Source organism: Heliangelus exortis, chromosome 6 (genome assembly GCF_036169615.1).
Source record: "Heliangelus exortis chromosome 6, bHelExo1.hap1, whole genome shotgun sequence".
Taxonomy (NCBI): domain Eukaryota; kingdom Metazoa; phylum Chordata; class Aves; order Apodiformes; family Trochilidae; genus Heliangelus; species Heliangelus exortis.
In genome coordinates this window covers 21,376,419-21,397,594 of record NC_092427.1, presented here as the reverse complement: position 1 = coordinate 21,397,594, position 21,176 = coordinate 21,376,419, and the positions used below count along the sequence as shown (strand labels likewise).

The following is a 21,176-nucleotide window of genomic DNA, read 5'->3' as shown; positions in this document are numbered from 1 at the left end:
GCCCTTATCAAAAGTCCCTCCCCAGCTTTAAAGTCTAAGCTCTCATCTTCTCTATGCTGAACAACTCTCTCAGCCTGTCTCCATAGCAGAGGTGCTACAGCCTCTTAGGCTTATGGGTCCTTTTTGTGACCTCCTCTGGACTCACTCCAATAGCTCCATAACTCACTTATGTTGGGGACTCCAGCAGATTCCTGCACCATCTCTGGGGAAAGGCCAAACTATCACTATTCACCTCCAGAACCCTGCATCAGGACTTAGTGGATTGGAATTTACTCAATCCCGCTGAAAGTAACAGCGTAGGTTGACACTGAAAACCAGGAAATATTAAATTCTGGAAGATGATTATGAGTTCTGAAAGACAGCAATTTGCAGAAGCAGCCCTGCTCATGATGTTATAGGCTACTGTACCATAAATGTTCACTGGACCTGCCTGTCCCAGTGGTGTGCTGCTACATGGGAGGGAGCTATAGCAGGAGCTGAAGGACAAAACCACTTTCTAGTTCTTTCAATCAGCCCTTCAGGACTCTCTCTCCATTGCCTGCATGTGGATTTCCAGCTCCTAACTCTGGTCCTAACATCAGCACTTCCTGCTACACAGCTAAAACTGACAGCAATTATTCCATGCTTACTTATTGTACATATTGTATTTATGTTGATGGTCATTGTAAAACCATACAGGCTGCAGGAGCCTCCAGAAACCACTCAAAAATGCTTTAGCTCTTGTGCACACATCCCTCACGTGCAGTCAGTAGCACCTCTGTGTTCCATCTTCTGCAGCCTCCCAGCACACTGCAAGGTAAATCCAAGGAAAGCGTTTGCTAAAGCGATGAAGTTCCGAAGAGCAACAGGAAGCCACTAAAAGCACAGAGTGATGCCACCTTACTGACACACTGTAATCATCAGATTCCAATAAAGCTTCCCCTGAAAACAAGCACCAGGGAAGGAAAATCTACTGGTTTTTTTCTCTCCCATCAAGAAAAACAATCACTTTTTTTTTTTTCTTTCTTTCTTTCCAAGAGCCCTACAGGTCAAATTCCCAAACCAAGTTTCATTCCTTAAGACAGATAAAGCTTTAGGTAAAGTTTATTTCAAATCATTTTGGCCATTTAATGTGTGATGGAAAGCTAGAAAGGTCTTTCTCTCCCACCCCAATGGCAGGTCTACCAATTTCTAAGCACAGTTCCTCGGAGCTACAAGCACACACAGAGGTGCCAGTGTGCTTTTCTCTCCTGCTGGGACACCAAAGCTGTCCTGCTGTCCCCTCCTGCCCTCTGCCCAACTGGCCTGGCTTCCTGTGCAAGCAATGGGTGTTTGTTCAGCTGCCTTTGGAGGCAGCAGGAACTACTGCCAAACACATTTCAGCAGCCCTTGGCTTACTGATGAACACATATATATATTTTTCATATATATATTAGAAAAACACTTCGAAAAATTTGAAGGCTGAGATTTACTTAAGTCCAATGCTTGTGTCTTACCACACATGTGGTGCATGAAAACTGGGGGATTTCTGAGCTTACTGCAATTTTATAATGTTGAAGTTGTTTAATTATGAACTGGGATGAAGTGACAAATGCTGCTGAACTTGTGACCTTTGCTTCTGAAGTCAATTCATGAGTGCTGGCTAAACTGTTAAAAACAGCACTCATCTTAATTCCTTCTCACTCGACCCATACCTCTCTCTCAGAAGCAGGTGTTTCATTATACTACATTACATAAAACACATTATTTAGATATATTCTGGAGCCATCCATGTGTTTGGTATCCTTCACACAAAGATGAAAGCACTGCTTCTTGACCCATTTCATCCCCCAAGAGCAGGTAACAGCTTTTAAGGGTCAAACAGATCTTCTTTCCTGGGTCTTCTCCTTGGACACCCTCTGAGCACAATGGCCAACAGTGTTCCCCCATCAGTATCATCCAGCTTCTCACAGAATTGGTTTCATTGAAAAACACCTTTAAGACCATCAAGTCCAACCATTAATTAATGCAGCACTGCCAAGGCCACCGCTAACCCATGTCCCTCAGCACCACAACTACACATTTGCAACCCCTCCAGGGATGGTGACACCACCACTGCCCTGGGCAGCCTGTGCCAGGGCCTGGAGAGGAGAGCTTTTGTCTGAGTGCTCCCAAAGGCACAGATCAGAGGACACTGCCATCATACCAGCCACTTCCTAGGGCTCACACATCTGAGGTTGATGATGAGCTTTTCTCTTAAAAACAACTTTTTTTTTGGCCCCACCCCTGCCTTGCAGCAGCTAGTGAAGATGTATGAACAGATCTGCATTTTCACAGCATTTGAAAATCTTTGGTCTCTATTCTACCTTATTTTTCCTAGTCCTTGCTACTGCCTGTGCTCAACCAAGGCCATAGGAAAGGTTTATATGTTTTCTACATGTAATTGGGAGGAGGCCAATACAGACAATCCCCTTTTATTCAGCAGCAGAGCTGTATCAGATGCAACAGCTTTTGCCTTACTTTTCCTCTCCTCCAAAGCACACCAAACCCCTACCACTTTCCTTCCCTCCATCCATTATAAGAAGCCACAGCCAAGAGAGAATGTATTTGTTTCAAATACAGCTTTCCCAGAAGCAATAAGACTCAGTCAGTCCATTATCTGAGGATATAGTTGTGTGACTGAAAACCCAAAGAATGCTTCATTTTAGTTTTTTCAAATCCCAAGTTCAATGTTTTATATTCTTGTAATGCCAATATGACCTCCCTTGATACCTGGGCAGTCCAAGCAGCCATATTTCTTACCACCAGGAAGTATGGTATGAAAATAAAATAGTAGGAGAGAAGTGAAAATCCCACAATTCAGTAAGCATTCAAACCAGAATTGCATACTTTAAAACACAGATTCAGCTAACAATTTGAAATATCCCATGCTAAAATACACAGCTGCTTGAAAAGCTCAAGTGGAAATAAACCACTGTGGAATATTTTCTGTGAATCAAGAAGACACACCAATGAATATAAGTATTAAAAAATAATTTTAGTGCCCCTGCAAGTCCAGCTTACTCTGCGTAGTTCTGTTGTTCAAAACTCACATAACAAAGACAAAATATTATCCCATCCAAAGTATTTTTAAGTACTGAAACGTGCTCCCACTAAAAATCTATTAAACACCATTCAGACTTCAACAGGTACATCATTAGGCTTGATAAACCCTCCCACATCTTTGAAACGTACTATATCACACCAAAGTGCTGTAAGAAGATGCAATTTTTTTTTCAGTCTGTGTCTCTAAAAGAGAAGTACTTGCGCACTTAAATTTCAAGCTGCCAAAAAAATTTTCCCAACACCTGACATGTTGTCCTTCCTCACACAAGAAAAAAACAAAACACAATGACCCTTTCTTTGCTTTCATTAGCACTTGTACTACCAAGATGCTATGTTACAGGTCCTGAAGTCTACAGAAAGCACTCAAACTTTGCCAGCTATTCCTGATTGTAAGGGATTAAGGGGAGAAGCAGCCATACCACCGTGACTGCTCTCAGGTTCACAGTTCCCCTCATGGGTTAAAGTCTACGTGGCACACTCTTTTCAATCACAAAGAATTATGGCAGATGGTTTATTAAAAGGGGCGATGTGGGTGGTAAGAGTCCTGAATGCCACCTTTGCTCACTTTGCACAAACACATAACAGGATATATTCAGTTTTGAGAAAAATGTCAGAATCAGAATTGTTCCAGTCTATTTAATTACACCATACACCTCAATGAACTCTCCTTTCATAAAAGACCAAGAATCAATAAATTATCCCCATATAAAAGACTGTATCACTTCTGTAGGCCCAACAGACTTCCTTTCCTGCATGTTTTTTCACAAGGCACCAAGATAAATGTTTATTTTGGATTCCTGGGAAAAAGTCTGCCTTTCCCATTACCTCAAGGTGAACAGACCACAGCGTGGACTCGGATGCAGGGACCTGAGAAATTAAAAAGCAGATTTTTTTCTTTTTCACCAATAAAGGGGAAATTATCAACAGGGCTTCAGAAACCACCAGAATTTGTTTGTGTTTCATTTACTCTCACTAAAGCAATGAGTATAAATATTGCAGAATGCACAGCTCCATCAAATGGATCATTCACAGGACATCCATTTCCCATAGCAGGGCTGCTGAGGACTATTTGAAATGCCTGACATCTACTAAGCTGAAGAGGTGACAAAACAGATTCCCCCCCCCCAGGAGCATACTGTTTGAAAAGTTTATTTCTAGAAGGAATATTTGCTTTCTTTTACATATAGAGCTTCTCATGTGCTTCCATTTTTTAAAAACAGTTTTAAAATATGGATCAAATTAGAACAAACATCCATCAAGCACTTAATAGTTTCTACAGCCCCTTTAGCTATTGTATTATGGCCCATCATGAAAACAGACACAAGTAATCAGAGTTTTATGGAGCTACACCATTTCTCCCCTACCTATTTCTATAGGACAGGACAGAAATTTCATTTTGGACAAGGAATTTTGATACATGCAATACAAAAACAACAAAGTGGGTTCTTTTTTTATTGAACTAAATATTTTTTGACCATAAAGGGTATTTTCTTTTCCTGGCTTTTACAGAGTCTGCATTTTAAGTGGATAGTAACTATCCACCAGGGATCACCAGAAGAAACTCTTCCCCAGAAACACAGGGAAAACAGTAAATGTTAAATCATTTCAAATGAACAGGATGCTTTTTCTGCTTATGCTAGGTACTGAGTTCAGTAACAGGCCAAGGAATCTGAGACACAATGTTCTTTACCATTACATTTACCAGAGACAGTCTGACCTGCTTTGGAGCTGGAAGGCACCAAGAAAAAAATTAAAAGGATAGTGCTATATAGAGGGATTTTTTTTTTTTTTTTTTTTTTTTTTTTTTTTGGGGGGGGGGTAATAGGGGGGTGGTGCTGGTTTTCCTTCTCCCCCCACTTCACTTTTGATACCTCTAAAAAGAGCTGGACTTTTCAGACATGGAAAAACACCCCAGCTCACTCCCAGTGCCAGGCTGTCTCACTTCACACCCAGTTTGTGCTGGGGAAAAGTCAGCTCCTAAAGCCTTGCACATTTGGTGCAGCATTCAGCACCCTGAGCAGAACCCTCTGAGTACATACCTGCCAAGAGACAATTCTATCAGTAATTAATGAGAGCAGGTAGTATTAATCCAGTCAGAATGGACTGGCTGGGTGCCAGGCTTTCCTTTTCTGCTCACACTGCTGAAACTGTGTCCACAACCTCCTTGTCTTGAACTAGCAACCTCTTCCCTGCTCAAAAAGAACTTGCAGGAAACCTGTTCCTTGTGTTACCTAACTGCATTCACACCAGTCTGTGCCCCAGATAAACTTCTTGACATACAGGAAAGTCACCTGTACTGTGTTCTACAACACCCTGCTGCCACACAGCTGATGCACTGCCTGCTCTACAAGGGATGGAAATCACAGCTGTCTCACTGCATTTTTATATATCCTTTCAGTTTAACACATCCACCTGCTGCCTCATGTTGCATTTATACTGTACCCACAGGAGAGAACATTTTGTGTTTTGGGGTGCAAAGGCTGCAGCCAAGGAGCCATGACACCAGGAATATTACAGGAGTGACAAAAATCTTGTTCCTGTGTTCACACTGTGTAGCTGTGAACTACTTGAGGATCACGGGGGGTTTTCCTCTGAGTTTTGGCAGCAGTGGAACAAGGACACTCACGGATACTCTCATTCAATTTAGGCTTCTGTGGTACTTCTCCACAACCAGTTCTTTTTTTTTTTTTTTTCAGGGATTGTGTGCTTGCACCAAAGATGTCTCACTGCACCTTTATTCAGATCCCTGCATTAATGTCACATCATCACGAACAGAGCTGTCACCAAAGATTAAAGCCCTCGGGCAGGTAACTCCTCTTAAATTTTCCTCTCACCATTTCTCATGACATATTAAGCTGGCAGGATGCTGAGAAGCTGTGGTCTGAAGCAGGGAGTCTCCTCTAAACACCTCAGTGATGGGACACACTAATACATCTGCTTAACGTGACACGTTGCTAATTGCACTGACTGGAGGGGACACCCGGTGTCCTGCAGCTGATGGATTAACACAAAAATCAGTGACCTGAAGAACTTTAAACAAACAGAATCAGAAGTGATTGTATTTGTTCTAAGCTTAGAAGCACATGCTTCATTTATCACATCTGTAATTAAGGTTAATATTATCCAGGTGCTAAGCTCTTTAATATCACTTGTTCCTTGTAGAAACCTCAAAGCTGCTGCTTTTTTGAAGCTTGCAAACTGTATTTGGTAGTGCAAAGATGGGAATTCTGTGATCCTGCTTGCTTAAACTATTTAATAACCTGCCTACATTTTCCACACATCAAATAAATGAAGTGGAATACAAAATGTAACATCTGTTTCCTTCTCTGTTTAACATTAGAGGGTTGGATTCTAAACAAATATATCTAGGAAGTCTTTTTAGGAATTTGTTAGGTTGAACACAGCTAATCAAGGCAGCAAAAATCTTGTGTATTTCCAGAATGACCTCTGTCTTTGACCTGAAAATTGTGTATATTATTTTAAATTTCTGCACATGCAAAACCTAGATGATCGAAGTCCCAGCCTTCTTTCCTTTTCTATTCTTTTTCTTTATTAGAACTCCTTAAAAAGCAAATGCATGTTTGGGAAATGCAGGGCATAAAGGGTTTCAGAGGAATGATTTTAGCACAAATAAATGGTCCTTGGCAGTCAGCAGTTAGAATAAAGGTGTGAAAAATTCCCAGTGTTACATTTGGATTAATTTACCATCTTTGCCTAATTCCTAATTGATTAATCCATGATAAATCAGGTAGATCCATTGGTCATTTTTTTGCAGAACACTGGACTTAAAAAAGTATTAGCCAAAAGTTCCAGCTCTCAGACTACACACATAATTTTTTCTCCCCTCATTTTCCCAACTGGCAGAAGAACAAGGCAGTAAAGACTAATGGCTATAACTGGGAAAATGTTTCATTTCTTTTGCATGTACTACATAGTTTTACAAAATGAGGGAAGATGAACATTCTTACTGACAGACAAAAGGACAATCTTAATTTCACCAGATGTCATTGTCAGAGCAAGTATTCTTTCAAATTTTCATGGGACTTTTGGTTACCTTACCCCAGAATACAGAAGTACAGTGACATTTTGCTCTCTGATGCATAGTATGTTTTGGAATCCAGTTGCAAAGCAATGTAGAAGATATTTCTTCTGGAGAGTTTGATGGAAAAGAAATTAAAGAGCTGACAGTCTGGGAGAAATAGTCAAATCCCAGACTGATGCTGCTTCCCAGCAGACTCCAGAGCTAGACCTGGCACAAACCCCCAGCCAATGGAACACATCACACTGGCCAGAGCTCACTGACCCACTCATGCTATCCCATCAAGACAACAGGACATGGTTCCACTTCCCTGCCCAGACCACTTGGCAGGAATAAACCTCTTGAAACTCATCCTGCTTTTTAATTACTTTTGCTGCCTTTCTCCAAAGAGATTCCAGTGCTGGTCTGCAGTCTTGGAAGAATAAATCTTGCCACTGCCTTCTTCGTGGTGCAAGGAACATCATTTTGAGATGATGATTGGGCTACATGAGCTACATGAGCACCCCAGCCCCCACATGCTACCCCCTGTGTATCTGGTCCCTAAAATATTCCCAGAGGCAACACCACATTGGAAATGTGTTTTTTACTTTTACTGTCTCCTTCATCACAGTCTCTATCCTCTAAAATAAATTCCCAGGGCTTAGTAATGCCTCCAGTTCATGTTTTCTGAACTACATCTGTCAAGTCCTGATTGAACTCTGAACATTTTTAATCATATTAGCCACAGATATTTTTTTTTCCTCTGCATTCAGGAAAACTACACATCTCCTCTCTGGATCTCAGTGAATGCAACAACATAATCTGAAAAGCAGTAGTGACAAAGAAAGCTACTGCAGTAGCAGCCAGCTGCTTGGCTGTGAGATCAGATGATATTCCAGGAACTTAGCATTGTGTGCAGGTTTTCATATAATGAACTAGGAAGTCAGCATGTTTTTTTTTTCCAGAATTAGTTGCCTATTATCAGCACTGCTAACATAGATCAGTGCTCCAAAGGATGCAACAAAAGATAAACAAGGACTGAATGAATGTTTTAGAAACTGAAAACAGGCAATGGGACTAAATGGTAATTGTAGAAGGACACAGTTGTCCACGTGCATTTAAAAAACATCCAAGGAGTTGAAAGGGAATCAGTTAATTAGTTATTCTTATTCAGAAAAAAAAAAAAAAAAAAAAAGAGTAATTTAGCACAAACACCAAAGGAAGCTTCCTGAGCATGAAATGCAGGCAGTTTTGTAAACCCTCCCCATTGTCCCTTTCTATGTCCAGTGCCACAAGACCAACCAGTGGAGCCTACAGCACAATTCTGTCCCAGCAGAAGACATTAAATGAACAACTACCAAAATTTAGTCTCTAGCCTATTATTCAACAGCACCATCTAGTTATAAAACCAGGAATAGGAACAGCTACATCTCACGTTCTTGCAAGTGCCAGCTCAACACACACTCCTGTAATAAGCTTTAGAGCTACTGTGTAAACAGAGCACCATCAACTTCTAGCTCTTCGTTTCTCCTAACAGTTTATATAACTTGCTCAGGCAGGAAGATTTTCACACCAGACATAAGAAAAATAGACAACCATGTTTCAGTAATCAGTATGCAGACACTAAAAGCTGCACATTTATAATAAATGGTACTTGATTCAGCAGGTGGGATAAAGTTTTAACTATTCCTAACCATTTATGAGCATGAAACTAAAGGTGTTTCAATTATTTTAAGGAGGATTAATTTTCCTCATGAACTTCAGCCCTTGCAGTCCATGATAGGAATATTCTCCCAGGCAAGTATGCCTGGATCTCAAACAGTCCCAAACTTCAGAGAGGAAGACACTCCCACCAAACCAGGTTGATCCAAGCCCCATCCAACCTGGTCCTGAACACATCCAGGGATGGAGCAGCCACAGTTTCTCTGGAGGACCTGGGCCAGTGTCTCACCACCCTCACAATAAGGAATTTCTTCCTAAATGAAGAAATGGGTGGCTCGTGTGACAGCACAGACCATTAGCACTGGACACAAAAGCAAATGGGAGTACCTCTGCCTAAGAGCAAAGAATTGCCAACTTTAGCCTCCCAAATTTCCAATACTAAAAGTTAGCACTGTGTCACTTCTGCTGCAGATTATAGAGATGATTATAAGGTCATACGGGTTCTAGATAAGACCAGGTTTCTAAAACATTCTATTGTATACCATGGTTTTAGGCCTCTTTTAGACACATTTTTTTCTGCTATCCACTTTGCTCAAAACCTATCACAATGTCATTACCCATTGCCAAATTACTATACTTCACACAGCCAAAACATGCAGTCCAGTGGTCAAGGCTTTGAAAATCACTGCTAACTTCAGACAGCTCTTTGAAAGAGCTTGAGACTCCTGAGGTCTGAGATGCAGCATCTTAAAACAGTAAGACAAACTATGGATCACTCCTGGAAAAGAATATAGGTGATAAAATATAGGTAATAAAACCCCACAACACTAAATTAACATTTTTTTAAAATGAGAGAATGTCACTAAAACTGAAAATTTCAGAGTTCATGAGAAGCACTTGCCTGTCCAAAATATTCTGTGCTTGTGTTTTCACAAGAGCATTCCACAGTGCATTCCTCACTGCCTCCTCATGAGCACATCAAACTAGCTCAGTGATTTAGAAACTTTTGCAAGGCCAAACAGATCAGAAAAGTCCATCTAAATGCTCTGCTTTTTGCTGCTTCTCCTAAAATGAGCTTTGCAAGCCTGACAAAGCAAGTGCTCTCCAGTTGTAACAGGAAGACACTGGAACCACAGTGGTTCAAATATTTGCTTTTGGTTTGTAGACTGCTAGACCCAAAACCAAAAAAAAACCCAGCCAAACAAACAAAACCAACCAATTGAACAAAAAAAACCAAACCTACAAACCTACACAAAACAGCAATACCCCCACACCAACTTTTCCTTTCCTTACTACTGGTTGTGGAAAAAATTGAATTAAATAAATTCTTAGATTTTTCACTTTTTTTTTAAAGACACTGATAATGATTGTTGGGCAATAGGATCCTGTTCTTCAGCTGAGGTAAGGGTGAAATCAACAGGCTTTGTTCTGATAAATGAAAGAACAGCTTTAAGAAGGCTCCCTGAAAGTTTGTACTGAAATACTGAAAACGAGCACAGACCACAAAAATTAAAGTTGAGAAAGAGAGCACTGCAGAGAAGGTAACAGTGTCTGGCAGACAAATGGAGAAGAAAAGCAACATCAAGGAGGAAATCTTGATCACAAATGGAAAAAACACAACTAAGGCAGAGAAAAAGGTCATGATTACAGTATTTAATATTCACAGCTTTTTTTAATATTTCACAGCATCTTACCCTGTCTGTTAGCTTGGATGATTTCTTTGATGCTTCATAATCTTTTTTTGTTTCTAGGAGTCGTTTTACAAGCCCACCTGTTGAAAAATAAGTACACTTCTCAGCACTAAACAAGGCTGTATTTGATAAATAATCTTTGTTTTTCTTACAAAGGTTGCAAGCTCCTATCCTCAAGAAGTGTTCTGATGCTTTATTTACTTTTTAAGTGTTCTGCATTTAGTTCAAGCCCCTGATTTTATTTTATATATATATATACATACACATATACATGAAAGCAAACATACCATGCTTTTCATCCTCAACCAGCTCCACTTCTGGCTCCTACACATGCATGAAGAGAGTATTAGTTACTATAAGTTGATATTTCTACAACATACAGCTATTTAAAAATATTCAGCTAGAAGCTACTTAAACAAGTAAGTTACAAAGTGTTGGAAAAGGTTCTAAAATTTGCTAAATTTACAGACCATTTCCATCTCTGGCATTTCTGGCAGCAGCACTGCTGACTCCACCACAAACTCATCATCCTCATCAACAGAAACATGCTGGTCTACAATCACATTTGAGACTGTTTTGCCACTGCCACTCCTGAAAGAGATGCAACCAAATGAAGACACTTTTGAGCATGGAATATTCACTGCATGTATACAGATATATGCTTCTGGTAGTTTAATGTACCAGGATTATCTACTTCAGACTTAACAAAGGCCAAAAAAAAAAAAAAAATCTTATTTTTGAACTTCCATATTTGAACATCAACCCTAACTTTTAAATACTGCACTGGATTTGCAGAAACATTCAAACAAATAAAGCAGGCTTGAAGGCCCTTCATGTGAGTTGGGGCAATCACAAGCACAAATACATGCTGGGTGGTGAATGGATTGAAAACAGCCCTAAGAAAAAGGAAATGTAAGGTTGGAAGGGACCTCAAGGATCACCTGGTCAAACTCTTCTAATATTACTATTTGTATGATATGTTCCATCAAGCTGAGACTTAAAACTTTCTGAGGTGGGGGAATCCACCACTTCCCCTGGGAAGCCATTTCAAAGTGTGTCTGTCCTCAGGGTGAAAAAATTTCCTCTTGTATTCAAATGGAATCTCCCCAGGAGCAACTTGTGCCCATTGCCTCTTTTCTTACCATGTATCCCCAATGTTTTTCACTTGTGTCCCCAGAGCTTTATAGTCTACCTTCATCTTACTCAAATTCCTGCTCCCAGCATCATTCAAGCCCACATGAATGAGTAACAACAGGTAGTAGTCAGTGGTCTTCACAAGTCGTGGCACCCTTACAGCAATGTCATGGATTTTTGCACCTGGGAGGCAGCAAACTTCATGGGATTCTTTGTTAGGTCAGCAGGTGTGTGCCTCAGTGCCCTTTAACAGAGAGTACCCTACTACAAGCACTGGTCATTTCTTTTTGTGATATCCTCTGTGTCTTTTTGGTGGAGCTTCACTACATTGTACATGTTCATGACTACCAAGAGACCTTAAAGCATCCCAAATGTTGTTGGTACTGATGTTTGGGGGTGGGGGATGGCATTTGGTCTTCCTTTGGTGGGTAACCAGGCTCCAAGTCAGTGGTGCCTGATAAGGCATTATGATTTTGCACCCACCTATCTATATCCACCTCAGCTCCTCTAGTGCTGCACAGCTTTTCTGTTTCTTGTAGTTCAGCCACCTAGCACAAAATGCCCTGGTGACAGGAGGGTAGGGGAACCTCTGTTTCCTGTGGAGTCTCCAACTCCTTCCATTGCCTCAGGGTTGTTAGGGACTCAGGGGTGTTGGTTGAAGAAAAGGTCAGCAGGAGCCAGCAACATGCACCAGCAACCCAGAAACCAACAGTGTCCTGGGCTACCTTACCAGCAGTGTGACCAGCAGAAAAAGAGAGGGGATTCTGCCCCTCTACTCTGCTCTGATGAGACCCTACCTGGAGTGTGTCCAGTTCTGGAGCCCCCAACACATGACACAGAGCTTGTTAGGGTGAGTCCAGAGGAGGCCACAAAGAGGGCTGAAGCACCTCTGCTATGGAGGCAGGCTGAGAGAGATTGGGGTTGTTCAGCTTGGAGAAGGTAATGAGGAGGGAGACCTTAGAGCATCTTCCAGTACCTGACGGGGCTATAGGAAAGCTGGGGAGAGACTTCTGACAAGGGCATGGAGTGACTGGATGAGGAAGAATGATTTAAAACTGAAAGAGGGGAGATTTAGATGAGGTATTAGGAAGTAATTCTTTTCTGTGAGGATGGTGAGACACTGGCCCAGGTTGCCCAGAGAAGCTATGGCTGCCCTCTTCCTGGAAGTGTTAAAGGATAGGTTGGATGGGGGTTGGAGCAACCTGGTCTAGTGGGAGGTGTCTTTTTTCCATGGCAGGGGGGTTGGAACTGGATGATCTTCAAGGTCCCTTCCAAACCAAACCAATCTGGGATTCTCTGACTCTGAATTTCCAGTCTGATCTCCCCTAAAGCTGTTGAGCAGCAAGTGAGGCAGGGAAGATCTGAGAAAACTGTGGCATAAGTGCTAGAAACATCTGCTTTGCACCTCCCACATTCCTTACCTTTCTGGAAGTAAGACCTCTGCACTTTCCTGACGTTTTACTCGGGGAGGTGCTGGTCTCGCACTGCTAGGACGGGGAATCCGTCTGCAATATAAAAGAGGCTTTTTCATTTATAATCTAGAAGGAAGCTTCACATGTGCTCCAAAGGAAGAGGCATGTACACACACATGTGCTGAGTAAATTAGCTGATGCATAAAACCACTAAAACCACTCACAGTATACAACCCAGTATCACAATACTTGCTATCTTATCGGGAGCCTAGGAAAATCTAGAAAATGTGTCCTGAATCAAAAAATTTGAATTCCATATAGAACCACCTCATTTTTTCTCACTAAAAAAGAACCTGCATCCAGCACAGTTATGTACCATTAACCAAAAATTTAGCATTAACATTACATGCTGCCATGTAAACAGAAAAAAAAAAAAAAAAGTATTTTCACAAGTGATAGAATTACACAAGCCTTTGCTGGGCAAAGGAAGAATAATTTGGGATTTAAAAGGCAAGTTCATCTTACCCATAACACCACACTTACGGAAGTCGTGTATATAACACAATGTTCTTCTCATTAGACTCTCCACACATCCCTCATATTTTAATAACATTACATCAAACACTTTACGGATTAAGAAAATAAGTCCAAAATACTTCACAAAGTTAAGGTTTTCTTTATAGAAGGAAATGAAAGTGAATAAAGGGAACCATATGTGGGATAACATTTATTATTTGGTAGCACTAGCAGAAATGTGCTGCTCCAAATTTCCTTGCTGTTTTCAAACAGATTGCATTTTTTCCAGATACATTATAGCTTGAGTCAAAGAGAATTAAGGACAGAGAATTAATGAACTAACCTTTGGATGGGCTGAGGTGGAACATCATTAGGTACTTCCCCATCTTCATATACTGCAGGCTTTTCAGGAGCCACATTTTCTGCTTCTCCTTCTATTAAATGAAAGAAAAAACAAAACCATACAATTGTGGCTTAGCTGGCAAGACAAGTTTGACTTTTCTCAGGACAGTATTTTTGAATCTCATCAGCACCATACCTGAATGTGTGCTCATGAAATACACCACATGACAAACTTTAAAAGTTAGAAATAAAATTCTACAAGCTTACATAAAAAGTAAATATCTTGTGAACTTCTATTTTTTAAACAGCTCTAAGCATTCACAATTCAAAAGGGACACTGAAAAAACATTTACTTTTTTTTATTATTTGTTTCTTAATATTGTGAAATTCCCTCATCTATGAAAATTACATTATCTCACTCTACTGTTGCGTGGCAACATTTGCAATATTTAAAGCTGCTCTTTCTACCAAATCCTAAGAGGAAAACCATACATTTCTATAACAAATCAAATTACACCTTTGCCTTGACAATCTAACTATGCAGGATTATTCACCAACTTCACCAGTTTCTACAAAACATTTTGGTAGGTAAAAAGCATAGGATGTTCTCAGATTCCATCTAGAAAGCTTGGTTAGAGGAATAATCTATCAGTACTTCTTCCAGATAATGCTACACAGAGAAAGGATTCCTCTAACACTGTTGTCCACTTCAGTGTGTCTCTGCTCCAAAATCATCAAGGATTCCAAGAAAAGGGAAAAAGCAGTTGAGTTTTTACCAGCCCAAACTTAGGCAAAGTAATGAAAGTACCTTCCTCAGAACAGCCAATTCACGGGTAGGATCTTGTTATTTCAAACTGCTTTTGGAGCAGTTATCAGAGTCAAGGATCAGTTGATCCATTGCTCTCTGTCTGTCCTGACATGCATCAGGCTGATGTTACAACTGTTCATGAGGAAGAAAGTCAGAGCTGCAAGGAGTCCTGCAAGCATTTATGTGAAAAATGAGCATCTCTAAGATCACTCCTGATGAACACTCCTGGTTCATCCATGCCCCACCTGCAGAGAGCACACACAGAGGTGCTCCAGGGACCTCACACAGAACAGCTTTCCAGATTCCCCATCCAGTTATTTAAGGAAAGGTTTTGTGGATCACTTTCTCTCATAATAAAAAGAAGCCACAAACACAACAAGTAATGCAAGGAATGAAACAATGTCATGTACTGACATTAAGGAAATGGAAAATGTACATTTTATTAATCTGGTTGTCGTAGTAACTACCTGTAATATATTGCAAAAAGTTCCACATGGTTTCTGCTTATTTTCAAGTTAGAACCCATAAATGTGCTCATAAACTATTACTTTTGTTGGTTTTTTGGTTTTTGTTTGTTTTTTTTTAACAGTTAGCCCAAAGCACTTTCATAGAAGGCTTTTTGGTGTTCTTGGTAAAATAGAAACAACCTGGAAAAAAGTCTACTCAAATAATTCAAACACAACTAAATTATGTTTGGCTACAGTTTAAAAATTCTTTAATGCCAAGTATAAAATCGGGAAAAAAGCAGTAAACTGAAGAAGTGCTTTATTTATTAAAATGCACTGTTTTTTCTATTAGAAGTTTTTAACTATCGTTGGTATGTTCAGTGCTGGCCTTTTTTCACTATGCTTTTCCTGAGGTGCTGGCAAATTCACCTGGAAAGAATACATTGATTTTTCAGAGCTTATATCTAAATTCTTAATTATAATCTGACCAAGTTAAGCCATGAAGCACACAAGACCTACAGCCAGCTTCTTACTTGGGAACTACTACCAGGGCTGGAAGAACAGGGACAAACAAAAACCAGCAGGAAGTGTTTTCAAAAACTCAGTTTTGTGCTAAAGACATAAACATTCTGGTCACTAAGCTGAACACACTCATCAGAAATCAAATATTTTTTATACAAGCCAAAAGACAAGGGAGGAACAAAATGTCTTGACAGAATAGCCAAGAAGACACTCCCGAAAGTTACATGAGATGTGTAGAAGGTACTACAGGTCTGAGAGGCAGAGCTGTGCCAAACTACTTTGAACTATTAAAGCACAGGGACTGCTCACTCCTCAAAGTTTTCACAGTCCATACATATAAAAAGAGAAGGCCCAGAGGAAATTCAGCAGCATTTCACAGAACATAATACTTTTTAAAAATAGTCCCAAGTACCTCCTAAACCTTTGAAAGCCTTGTGGCAGCACTATCTTCAGCTCCTCCAACTAATAACTCCTCTATTTAATATATAATGCCAGTTCTCTGCCAATGGGTGGCAGGTGAGACTCAAGAGGAGTGACATCATTACTTTGATATAAAGAAAGTACCCTGGCATTCCTCCTCCCCAGAGGATTTACCTCAATGTAATTAACAAAACTGTGAGAAGATAAACTGCAATAGTGAGCCCCCAAAATAAAGTTCACCTTAGAATTTCACAAGGTTCAGAAAAATTTTACATAATCATCAGCTTCTGAAAAAGCCTCATGCAGGCCTACATTTTATAAAGGGACCATGAAATCCAACTGTTCCTTCCTTCTTGTCATGGAGGGTGCATTTATCTGCACATCTAAAGAAAGTGGAACCTAAGCATCTTCAGGGGTGTATGAGCAAATAGCTGAGGCAGGGCAGAACACCCTCTGCCACAAAAGCTTTACACATATAATTCTTATTTAAGAGGATACCAGAGACTAGCTAGTGATGATCTCCAAAGGGAGAATAAGTGATATGCTGACAAATCCCCCTTCATAGAGAAAAAAATGGAAAGAGCCTCAATGCTCAAAACCAGATTTGTGATCCAAAAATAAGACTAAAGCAGAATACAGCAATAATACTCCAAAAGATCCAGAGAAAAAAAAAATATTTCTGTCAGCTAACTTTTTAAAAAATCCTATAAATTATTCTTCCCTTAGAAATTTTGATAGCTTCAATTTGCAGCCAAAGATGCAAGAATACAGCAAGAATTACTGACAAACAGCATCCACCTTGGCTATTTGCAGGGACTGTTCCTATTGATGGCCATCACTGATTTCACATTCCAACTGTGAAAGCTATTAAATGTGTGAATGACTATTTCACCTCTCTAAGAACTTAACAGAAAATTAACAGTCACAGATCCATTACTATGTTACACTATCTTACTAACAAAGTAAAAAATAAAGAACAGTTAATGCAATATTTAGTTCTTATACCACCTGACAAACCAAACCAAACCAAACCAAACCAAACCAAACCAAACCAAACCAAACCAAACCAAACCAAACCAAACCAAACCAATAATGACCCCTGGGGTACTCCTTTTACATACATTCAAATTAGAAATAAAATATAAAAATATATTCCATAACAGATACAGTCCAATAGACAGGACAGCTCCAAAGTTTTAAAAGGAATTAGCATAGAAGCTCTCCTCTTTGTGTAAGATCAAGCAATTGTCTTGTCCAGCCACCAATTTCATTAAACTGACACAGCTGTGAGGACCTGGAGGCCACAGGTAGACCAGAAAACAGACTGTGACCTCCTACATTCATATTATCAGCTCCCTTAATTAGGTCAAACATCTCTATCAGCAGAAAACAAAACCAGCTTTTTGTTTAAAACTCAATTCTTCCCCTAAAGTTTTGCTTCTATGGCTCCATGTATGCTGTAGCTGGATACAGATACCTCATTAACTACCTCTGTCTTGGGAGTTACATACAACTTGGGAAAAAAATATAGGAGAAATCAGAATTCAGAGATGGAATTTTCCTCTAAAACTGTGTAAAATGCAAGCAGTAAGTGAGACTCCCAAATAGGTGCACAAAAAGGCACAGTGCAGTGATTCAGTTCTTACATAATGAGTCACTGAAGGACACAGGAGCAGCAGCCCCACATTTGGGACACTGGAAGCACAGTGCCTCGCTGAGGACTTCCATAAGAGTAAAGAAGGAGAGAACACAGAGTACCTGTTTTATCCGAGAATGTACATTTTTCAAACCAGGACATTAATCGCAAAACATAATGAAAACAGAAGGCAGCAGCTGGGTTAAGTGTAAATCTCCCTCCTTCAATGATTTAGCTGCATGGCTTCAAGTTTAACCCCAAAGCACTCAAGTTAGACTTTCCAAGGCAGTGAAGTTTTTATTCTCCCTACCTTTCTGTTTTACTGCAAATTCTGGTTCAGCTTCCTCTTGCAGTTTAGCAATGTTGTGCTCTGAAATCTTATCTGCCACACTTTTTGTTTCCTTGATTCCTGTAACAAAAAGATTTATAATCAAATGAAACCAAAGAGCCAATAAAACTTAAAATAAAAAGCCATGCTGAATACCTGCTATACTTTACTTCTTTAAGGGATATTCTAGTTTAATAAACCATCTTGATTTTAAGTAAGTAACAATAAAAGTTCACAAAGACTTTTTATATGACCACTGATTGAACTCCTTATGCTGCAAACTAATGGTTGCTTCATGAGTTCAGAAATGATTTACAGATATTATTTATTAGCCTGCTAGATGGCAAAACAATATAATATTTACCTAATAAAGTCTAAGTAATTGCTAAAATACACAATATTGTTTGTATAGTACTTAGAATGCATAATGCACTTTGGTTTGTTTCAAAGGCTTCAGCTTTAAGCATGTTTAATGCTGAAGCTATTAAGAAATTTCAAGCAAGAAAAGCTGATTTCTGGTAGTTGAACTCTGTAAGTTGCTGGTAATGCCATAGAAAAGCCTAGTCCCCAAATGGCTGTTAGCTATTGATGCTACCTAAAACAGCTTTATTTTTGGAAAAAAAAAAATAAATTAAAGACCCTTTACCAGTTATCTTAAATGAACTTCCCCAGTTACAACAGGACAATATTGAAAGCTGGAATATTCAGCTGTATGGCTGATTTCTTAACCTGCATGAGGAAAAGAGACATCCAGGGCTGAGGGGTGCAAAGGAAAAATGATTCAGCACCATCTGGACATCATCCCTAAAAACATACCTGGGAACTGAACACTGTCAACACGGTCAAAACCAGTTAAACCATTCATACAGTTTGCCAAGATGTGTAGAGAAGAGGTAGAATAATTAGCTTTCCTCTCATCTATATATCTATTTATCTATATCTATATATACACACACCTACACCTCTTCACTTGGAGTAATATGTTCAGTTCTCACACCCCTCAAAGTGCAGCAGAAGCAGAAACAGCCACAATTACATACACAGAAAGAACACGGGTGTTTAAAACAGAGAACTGAACCCAGCACTTCCAAGAGTGCAAAGAGGTAACTATGACACAAAAGTAAAGCACATATTCACAGAGCTTCTAGCTACAGCCAGGAAACCTCAGGTACAATTCCCACCACCAGAACAAATAAGCAAACAGTTCTGGTAGTACTGGAAAAGATTTAATAGATAATGTCATGTATAGGGGTGGATGATCTTTAAGGTCCTTTCCAACCCAAACCATTCTGTGACACTATAATTCTATAATATTTGGGTTGCAATAACCAACACCTCCAAAACCAGTGATGAAAATTACTACAATGCAGCAAAAAGAGAAAGCTTTCAGGACATCCAGAGCAATACTGGAGGATCTAATCTTCCAACCATGCCCTGGGAAGCAGCCACAGATGCAGCAGAAGAGCCAAGTTCTACTAGTTCAGGAAAAGATGAACACACATCAGAGGGAGGTCAATCAGCAGTGTGATTTTCCTGTGCTGACCAGGGCCATGATGAATTGTCATTTAATTAAACCAAAACTACCATTTAAACTTTCATCCCCAGCAGTGCCAGAAGTTACCCAAAAGACCTGGAGTGTAGCAGAAAAGCCAGTGGAAAGAGAAGCACTTCATTCTATCATCTCCATTTAGAAAGTAATTCTCTGCCTGAAAGAAAACCTGTTCAGATCTCAATTTAGAGCAACTCCAACTTTAAAAAGAAAAAAAAAAAGTTTATTTTATCAATCAACTTTTAAATTAGCAAAAAAGGTTCCTATTGTGTGATGCAAGTTTTGCTGCAAGGCATGTTGCAACTATAAAAGCAGTCAGTGCCTGAGCAATAATAAATGTAACATTAAAGAACAAAATTTGGTCCAATACCATCAAGTATTTGTTCACAACAGAGGTGAGCATATTCTGGTATAAACTGTTTAAATTATCAGGACAGCAAATATATCTGGTTTTGCTTAACTAGTCTTCCATTCCCCACTTCAGTTTTGCTTATTACTAGTTTAATTGTGATACCAGCCCTTTTGCATTCTCTCATTATTGTATTTACCATCAGTTAATGCTAGAAAATATATAAACCTTTAGTCACCACCATCAACAACTACAGACACTGTGTGCAACAGGCATCAGCATGGCTTTTGAAAGGTTTCAATACTCTCTGGATTACAAACTGAAGCACCAGTAAGCTCTAGTCACTATTGCAACTCTGTTCTATTAAAAAAAACAAAACCAAAAAATCAACAAAAAAAGTGATTATCATTTCGAGAAACTGCAATTTGAGTGCACTGTCCTGATGCATCATGAAAAGAGGAGTATTTGAAAATATTTACCTTGCAGCCAAAACTCATTAACTGTATTTCAGTTATCAGAAAAATAATCCTGATTTTAAAGAAGGGATGATGCTGTAAAATGGGGTGTGTTTGGTCACTAGTTTAGAGCCAATTCACATTATAAAAAAATGTTCAAATCCTGGGAAATAAAAAATGTTATAGGATCAGCTAAGGATCACTACCTAGTAAAATAAAACTATATTTAATGGAATCCAGATGATATTGTCCAGCTGCAAAATTATTAAAACCCCACAGCACATAAGTACATGAGATGTGACGTAAGATTTTCAATTTTGAAGCACCAACTTGAATTCATCTCCTAAGTCAATCGACATTAATATCCAATGTATCAGATCTTTTCCAAGGCATTTAAGGTGCCTAAACATCTTTTTAATTTTTTCCAAGTCTTTTTGAAAACATGGCTATTGATTGTTTGAAAGCTCTACCCAAGCTCTGATACAACTTCAGAATTTTGCCCCATACACATGGAAACCTACTGGAAAACAGAAACTCCATGAAAATATGGATGCTTAGGAAGACACATAGAACACACAATCCCTTTTCATGATTTAATAGTAATGACATTGGCAGATAAAGTGTATGAAGATCTGAATGCTTCATTAGTCTGAACAGCATCAGTCTTCAGTCAGAATTAGCTATTTTAATAGGTATCAATTCATAGGTGTTAATGCATCATTTGAACAGAGCTATTAAACTGATTTATGTACAGACACTTCTCCATTAGAATTAAAATATCACCCAGATATGTGCACCCAGAGCACAAAAATATTGAAAAATATT

At 39.4% G+C, this 21,176-nt stretch overlaps 1 protein-coding gene across 1 annotated transcript in view; it reads right to left on the bottom strand.

Annotated features, from left to right (window-relative positions):
• TRAF3IP1 (TRAF3 interacting protein 1) overlaps positions 1-21,176 on the bottom strand; it is a 40,117-nt gene that overhangs the window by 1,960 nt on the left and 16,981 nt on the right. The window contains exons 8-13 of the mRNA XM_071747121.1: positions 17,981-18,079; positions 13,840-13,930; positions 12,990-13,073; positions 10,905-11,025; positions 10,722-10,758; positions 10,438-10,514 (exon numbers count right to left, since the gene is read on the bottom strand). Coding sequence (XP_071603222.1) covers positions 10,438-10,514; positions 10,722-10,758; positions 10,905-11,025; positions 12,990-13,073; positions 13,840-13,930; positions 17,981-18,079 — 509 coding nt within the window. The remainder of the gene's footprint in view (positions 1-10,437; positions 10,515-10,721; positions 10,759-10,904; positions 11,026-12,989; positions 13,074-13,839; positions 13,931-17,980; positions 18,080-21,176) is intronic.